This window comes from Hibiscus syriacus, unplaced genomic scaffold, assembly GCF_006381635.1.
Source record: "Hibiscus syriacus cultivar Baekdansim isolate YM2019G1 unplaced genomic scaffold, ASM638163v2 tig00110332_pilon, whole genome shotgun sequence".
Classification (NCBI taxonomy): Eukaryota; Viridiplantae; Streptophyta; class Magnoliopsida; order Malvales; family Malvaceae; genus Hibiscus; species Hibiscus syriacus.
Genome location: NW_024062688.1, coordinates 1,446,126 through 1,453,992, shown reverse-complemented (window position 1 = coordinate 1,453,992; position 7,867 = coordinate 1,446,126). Strand labels below are relative to the sequence as shown.

General features: G+C 31.1%; 1 protein-coding gene across 2 annotated transcripts; it reads right to left on the bottom strand.

Annotated features, from left to right (window-relative positions):
• Positions 1-905: 905 nt before the first annotated feature.
• On the bottom strand, positions 906-6,958 carry LOC120119368 (uncharacterized WD repeat-containing protein C2A9.03-like). Of its 2 annotated transcripts, none has more exons than XM_039139174.1 (10): positions 6,839-6,958; positions 6,139-6,280; positions 5,853-6,020; positions 5,673-5,759; positions 3,377-3,511; positions 3,134-3,244; positions 2,214-2,305; positions 2,024-2,129; positions 1,608-1,694; positions 906-1,485 (listed from the first exon to the last, which is right to left on the bottom strand). In XM_039139174.1, exons 2-10 carry the CDS (start codon positions 6,220-6,222, stop codon positions 1,072-1,074), a joined length of 1,284 nt encoding a protein of 427 aa, XP_038995105.1. In that variant the 5' UTR covers positions 6,223-6,280; positions 6,839-6,958; the 3' UTR covers positions 906-1,071. The 2 variants fall into 2 exon arrangements, with proteins under 2 accessions (XP_038995105.1, XP_038995106.1); XM_039139175.1 differs by having other exon boundaries at positions 6,139-6,272; positions 6,839-6,926.
• Between the last annotated feature and the right edge of the window lie 909 nt (positions 6,959-7,867).

Below are 7,867 nucleotides of genomic sequence, written 5' to 3'. Positions count from 1 at the left end.
TTCTTTAAATAATTTTTGTGCGTCTCTATTTTTTTTTTAATTTTACAATATTTTTTCTAAAAAAAAGAATCTCGGAAAATGTAAAAGGAAAACGACAATACAATTGTAATAATTAGTTAAAAAAAAAAAAGCATCCACGGGAGTGACGGTGCCATTTGCTCCATGATTTTGTACCCGTTGGGAATAGTCATATTAAGTTACGTCTCTTTATTTAGTTTTGGAAATGTTATTTAAAGATGTCTAAAGTACAACGGTCTTAATAAACGGTTAAGTAAAACGCTACTAATAAATTTTGGAAAACACTCCGGCATCCGTTAACTCTACAATGTTATTAATAAACCGTTCAAAAAACAATATCATTATTAAATATGTTTAGATTAAATTATAATTAAATTAATTATAATTATTTTATGAAAACATATTAATCATAATTTAAAATATGAAATATAATAAGCATATGTTTATAATATTAATTAAAATTTAATAACTTTATAAAATTATTTATAATTTGTATTATAAAACTAAAATATTAATGAAAGTGATTAAACTAATAATAATAGGTTACTAATAAAGTAAATTATAAAATGGTATAAAAATATATTTATAAAAACAATAATTAAATATATAATTAATATAGTTTTATTGTTTTTAATCTCCTTTTTCTTTAATTTTAATTCTGTAACGTAAATTATAAATAATTTTATAAAACAGTATATTTTAATTAATTAATAAAAACATTCTTATAATATTCTACAATCAAATTATTTTTTTAATATCACCCCAAACTCAAAAAATTTAATAATAAATCTCTTAATTAACAATTTATGTCGTAAACTAATATTAACATGACAATTCACGACACCAAGTAATCATCCACAAATGGCTAATGACATTATCTTGAACACAAAATGAGATACCAAAATAGGAATTTCATTTAAAGGATGAGATTGTACTGTACATGCACCTTTCTACCAAACTAGTAACAGATTCATACACTTATTCTACTGTCGCACTATTTCATCGCCATTCAAATCACCTTACATCAACAAAAAAACAGATTCATCAGCTGAATCACAAATACGAATCTAGGTACGCATATGCGTGTCTTTTGTTATACTGCAGCAAGCTTGCATACGTTCTGTCCCATATTCCTATATACAGAGATTCATCGTCCGGGCTCAGAGATACTCCAGAAATCTCCCCAAAGAAGTCGATCTCTTGTCTTTTCTGGTAATTGGCCTGCGTGCTATACACGTGAACGAAATCTGCTGGCTCAGCAACTACCATGAATTGACCGTCGGATGAGAAGCGGATCGATCGCACAGCACCCAAGTTTGCTTTGAGAGTCGCAACTGGCATCGAGAGGTTTCGGATGTCCCACACTCGGCAGGTCTTATCCTGATTTCCTGTGGCAAATGTGCGCCCATCCGGGTGCCAAGCAGAAGCAAAGGAGTAATCTAGATGACCTACCACCGTGGCTACAGTCTGTAAGCAAAGAAACGTGATTCAGTTCTGATAATAATCCTACTTTCCTGTTTACCGCTGCATCAAGGCTCAGCCATTCAATGGTGTAGTTCTAATAACCTATTAAAAACTTTTATTTTTACCTTTCCGTTTTGCAAATCCACAAGCAACCCATCCAAGTTATCTCCGACGACAGTAATAAGCCTTCGGTCAGGGCTTACTGATGTATGCTGTGCATCAGAATAAAACAAGTTTAGCTGTGTGATTAAAATTAAGGTAACTGTGAATTGTCATACAGATTATTAAGGTAACCATTAATTTTTGTGCGGTTAAACAACTTTATGAAGCAACAATCTCTTTTCCGTTGAAATGCAGACCCGATAAGTCAAATTCACCCCCTCCCCATTATATGAAGATATTATTTTCACTGAATTACCAAATGACTACCCTTAAACCTGTTTCCCTTTCAAACTAATGGATACGAAATAGAACATGAAGTGGTAAGAAAGAACATCTTGATTAATAAAGTAGGCATATAGTATTGATTTTATGGGCTTACATTTACTGGCCAAGGGAACCGGAAATTGTTTAAGAGCTGAAATCTTTCTGTATCATATTCCCTCATGCTACAGTCGTTATTGGAGGCCATAAAATTGATTCCACCTCTGCAAAACAGCTTTGAAATTCAATATATGTTTTATTCAATATATTTTCCCAGTCAAACGGACAAGTAGCTATTATCATACTACCTCAAGCTGTCGTAAATCTCAATAGCATTTGTAATTGCGTTATCGTCATAGGTTGTCCGGGTACAGAAGGCTACTCCTTTTCTGTCCAAGTGCTACAGATACAGAAAAAGTGAAATTGTAGAAATAGAACCAACATAAAGTATGTAGTCAAACTGTCGAAGGCAGATATTACATTTAAACCAAGACTCCAATAAATTATCTCAGGTGAACAAGCTATGAAATGAACTAAGAGCCGCTCTTACACACATACTGTCTTCTCTCCAATAACCATGAAAAGTTTGTAAAAACGAGATAGTGGACCATTAAATTGTTTCCCCATACTAACTGATCCAGACCACAAATTCACCACTGTTCCACCTACGCACCACCTCTCTCCCGCTCAAGCAACCACTATGCCTCTTCTTCTGATTATCATAGAAAAATCCTAAACAAGTTTGCAGGACCTTAACCGTGAAGATTATCAGTTCTCTAACAATAATAACATAAATGAAATCATCACATAACTGATAAAAGATTGGATGATTCCCAAACAGAATTTGTATTAATTTGCAAGTCGTAAGGGTTTCATTAATCTCAAATATTGTTCCTAGCTTATCTCGGAGAAAGGAGGAGGAGAAAACTGGAGGAGCATAACTCTGATTCTGTCCCCAAAGAATTGACAATGATTAAAAAAAACAATAAGAGAACTAGTATTTCTATCCTAAGACTCGAATTTGGGTCTGAGTGTTTGACACAAATATGTCCAATTCTTTTAAAGTTTTTCCATGCATTTGGAGGGAGGTCCTAAGAAGGGCCATATCTCCATACATATGCACTGGATACTAGTGTTTCAAAAGAAATGAGTCGGAACAGCATATTTTCCATCTAATAAGCAACAGATAAGAAAATATAGGTCAAAAGATGTGCAAATATTAACTTACCTTAAAAGTAAGCTCTCCTTGGAAGCCTCCTGCAACCACAAAATTGTCTTTGACCGCCAGTGTACTTATTTGGGTTTGTGTAAAACCTTCTAATAAACTTCCAGGATGTTTCTAGTTACATGTCAATATAAGTTGGAATAAAAGTGAACCATAATTACTGAAATAAATATCATCATCAAAACTACTCGTGCCAATAAGTAAAAGAGATAAAGAAGTGTTATGACATAAGTACAACTGCGATACCTCCGTAGGTGCCACATGCCCAGAAAAATTAAGGATCTCAGAGAGATTGCATGACAATGATGACCAATGCATAACTGAATAATTGGACATGAGGTAAACATCATGTTTTGAAGTAGCCCAAACCAAGTTTCGAAGCTGCAAATTCATTCCACTACAGGTTATTGAAGCTCAATTAACAAGTGTCTATAAACTTATAACAACAGAATGAAAACCAATAAATGCTTCTCCTTTCTAGACACCAAATATATAAATGTAACACCATAGGGATTTATAACAAAATATAGATTTATTACTAAAACTTCAATATACAGAAGGGAAAAAAAGTTGTTTTGCTCAAATACCATGTCATAAGCTTTCGCGGGCAGAATGAAGGGCAACAAATATGCATCCAAACTAGAGATACTGGAAATTTAGATGCAAATGTATAGGAAAAATGAATTCCAGCCTTCTCCACAATTGGACATTTTCGGTCTATAATACAAGGATATCACATAAGACATGTAGTAAATTAATGTTATATATTATGGTTTAATCGATAGTTTTCAGTGATGTTTGAGAGATTAAGTGCATCAAACAATATGATATGTTGAATTAGATTGATTCATAGTGTCACCTAAAAGTTCAACAGCACACAAAGAAAAGAAGAATGAGCTTTGGGGTCATTTTACAGAAAAAATTGTGGGGTATACAGTCATCATCAATGTTGTCAAGGGCGCAAAACGCACATTCTAGGCGCTCGAACCCTTAGATTGCCTCATATGCTAGGCCCAAAAAAGGCACTAGCCTCAGTGAAGTGAAGTGTAATGCGTATATTTGTGAGTTTTTGTAAAATACATATATAATAAACTCTAAAGTGGAGACTAGATTATCTACAAAACATGCAATTATTTTATTGGTTAATATGCATGATTTCCTTAGGGTCAATGTTCGTTGTTGAATGATTAAATACTATATGAAGTATCAAATTTGATAATGTATTTCTCTTACAAGTAAAAGGAATATCAGATGAAAGAAAAAAGAAAAAAGTAAAAGAAATTACAAGAGAAATTAAATCAGGATTCAGGTGGGCATTTTTTATGATTATCGCCTCACAAAAAAGCATGCCTAGGTGCACTAGGCGAGCACCAGATCAAATGGGCCTGGATTGAAAGGGTCTGAGGTGTTTCTATTAAAATGGGCACACCTAGGCGCATGGCTTAACACTGGTCATCATTGCACATGATGTAGTTATTGTTTTGAAAGTGTTAATGACAAAACCAACTATCATATGAACAGCAAGAAATTTGTTTTGTGGACAAAATTTTGGTTGTTTACCGATGTACATTTCAGTGGGGGTGAACGGTTACCTCTAGTCAAATAAGAACTTATAGCATTGAGCTCAAACAGCACTATACCAACCAACACTGGGGCCCAATACAAACACCAAGCAAGATCCAAACCACTATTTGACAATCCGAAACTGATCTCTTAATGTAGGAGCACTATAAAGATCCACAACTTATAGAATAAACTTAAAAATTCAGGAATCAATATCAACAACTTTAACCATTATGTTATGTCAATGTTTGCAACTTTAAAAATTTGTTAATAATCAAAATTAGGAAGTTTAAACAGTATTAAGAAAACAGACAAATCCATACATGCATCTATATACATGTGTGTACACATTAAAAGCATTATATCTAACTAAGCCTTCAATTTCAAAGTAGTAATTGTCGGCTTCAAAAATCATTTCACCAAAATGTAAATAGACAAGCATACATATGTATTGTTTCCCTGCTATAAATAGTTTTTATAAGGTTCTCTTTGTCGGGTGAATTCAATAATCACAGAATGTATTAAACTTGAAAGCCAAATCTATGATTAAGTTTAAATTTTCACTGTAGAACTATTTCCAGTACAATGAAAAAAGTAATGTAGATGTACTTGACAGAAAGAAAGAGACCTAGAAAATAAAACTTAAACTAACACCCTGCATGCAAGCACACACCCACAGAGTTACAGGGGCACATAGAGATACAGGTTCAAGTGTAAATATCACAGGTGAAATTCATACATGAGAAAATACAATACTGAGTAAATTCAATGGCAAAGAACAAAATCAGGTAAATTTATAACTGCCCATACACACAACTGAACCAAGAAAAAGGATAAGGTTAGTTTAAAAATGATTAAATCCACTAAAGTTATATTGTTATCTAACAGGAAAGAAGAATCCAAGAACAATAACCAGCATCTTCAGAAGGCAATATATAAATAACAAAAAAATAAATAAAACACTTTCTAACCAACAAACCTGAAAATGGAGGATTGTCGGCTTAACTAATCTAGTGTTGTGGAAGAACTCATAGTAGTTCCCACCTTTTTCCATCAGTTTGCATTCCTAAAACAACAAATACCAATTATGTAGAACTTAGCATGACATTCTCTTTAAGGCAAACTAGCTTGTTTAGAGATGGTAGGAGAAGAAACAAACCTTGTCTACGGCTTCACCAGAGGCTGGGATATTCTCATAATTCTTATATTGTTCAAGCCTTGTCAATCTATAATCTTCCCTGGTTATGTTCAATCTTTCCCATGGAATCCCCTGAATGTCTTTCCCATTCCGCGCTTGACAAGAAGATGTATCAGTGACCCTGGTCAGCTGCTCAAATGGTCAAATTATAGCTTGATAGTGATTCATTTCATCGTTAATTCCAAAATAAAGTAAAACTAACAAAAACGTTTCACATGATTATGCATAACCAAAATGAAAAACAAACCATGTCAAATTCATGGGCATCCATGTCTCCACCAGCTCTACCATAGTCATCTTCATCCATGTCATCAATGAGATCTTCAGCCATGTAATGAAAACCCTCCAGTTGCAAGTTGGCCGTGCTATATTTGCATTCAACTGCAAATTTATCAAATTATTACTATTAATTTCTTATCTGTTCCTTTTTCCACACAAACAAAATGAAAATTAATTGGGAAACCTAAACACAATATACCAATCGGAGAGAAAGGGTATTCGTAAAATCATGGAAATAAACAAACTAGCAAACATTACTTTTTCTTTTCTTTTTTTTAAAACAGATAAGAACGAGAACAAATAGAATTAATAAAAAGGAAACGGAAGTCGAAGTAATTCCCAGAATTCACTAAACTTACCGCCTTCAGAAAACCCTAAATTACGATAATATATATATATATATCCATAAAAAACCTAAATATAAATGGATTTTTCATCAAATATTCACAGAATTCATAAAAGAAACTTGCTACCAAATAAATCCGTTAACCAAAAACCCTTAAATCCATAAAAAAAACGGATCAGCTCATACAAAAGTTTTAATTTTTCCACCAGAAAAAAAAAAGTTCAAAAAAATTGTACAAAGACAATCCAAAATAAAACGATGAAACATAAGAAGAAAAATCATTGAATTCAACCAAAAAAAAAGGAGAGAAGGATGTTCTTACATCAAATTTGGCTTTGGAAGCTTTTGGCCTTTGGGTGATTTTATTGTTTTTATTTTTAAATAAATTTAGGTAGAAAAAGAAGAAGACGAGAATATAGAGATAATAATGAAGAGACTTTTGGATTGTCTTAGTAATACATACTAATATATTGTTAATACACGGTGTTATCGGATATATTAAAATATATTTAATAAATTCGATTTAACACTATTTATTATGTTGACATACTAATAAAGTTTTAAGTAGAAAACATGAAAAACTTTTAAAAAAATTGGTAACCGATAAACTTTGATTATCGGTAAGTATTAATACATATATATATAAGTGTTCATACTTATTTCACTATAAAAAATATTAATTTAATATTATTCTTTGAGTGAATTTTAAGATATTAATTTAATAATTATACGCGTCTAATTATTTATTTTTATATTACAATATATATTATTATTAAATTAAAAATAATAAAAATAGATATTACATATTTATTATTATCTTTTGTTAAAATGATTAAATTTAAATTTTAAATAATATTTTATAAAATATCTAAACAATCAAATAATTTTTTGTATAAATGAAATTATTAAATTAATATTATAGGTGAAAAACATGAAGCATTATAAAAAAAATTTAAAACACAAATTACATAACTTTCAACAAAGTATTGATATATGTACAAAAAGTATCTATACTTTTAATATATCAGGTAACTCTTTACCGATTTTATCATAATGAAACTGGTTTTGTCATATTTTTACCTATTATATTGTAAAGTATTGATACATTTTTATAAAAAGAATCGATACTTTCAACATATCAGGTAGCTCTTTACCGGTTTTGTCATAATGAAATTGGCTTTGTCATGTTTTTACATGTTATATTGTAAAGCATCGATACATTCTTATAAAGTATCGATACTTTCAACATATTATGTATTTCTTTACCGATTTTTTCATAATGAAACTGATTTTGTTATATTTTTACATGTTATATTGTAAAATATCGATACATTTTTATAAAGTATAGATA

What these genes read in the sequence shown, in the direction of transcription:
- LOC120119368 (XM_039139174.1), bottom strand. Translation starts at nt 6,222, where the DNA reads ATGGCTGAAGATCTCATTGATGACATGGATGAAGATGACTATGGTAGA. An exon ending in GGCATGTGGCACCTACGGAG is followed by an intron (nt 3,245 to 3,376) that starts GTATCGCAGTTG and finishes ACATGTAACTAG; the next exon opens with AAACATCCTGGAAGTTTATT. An exon ending in TGGATTTGCAAAACGGAAAG is followed by an intron (nt 1,486 to 1,607) that starts GTAAAAATAAAA and finishes CTTTGCTTACAG; the next exon opens with ACTGTAGCCACGGTGGTAGG.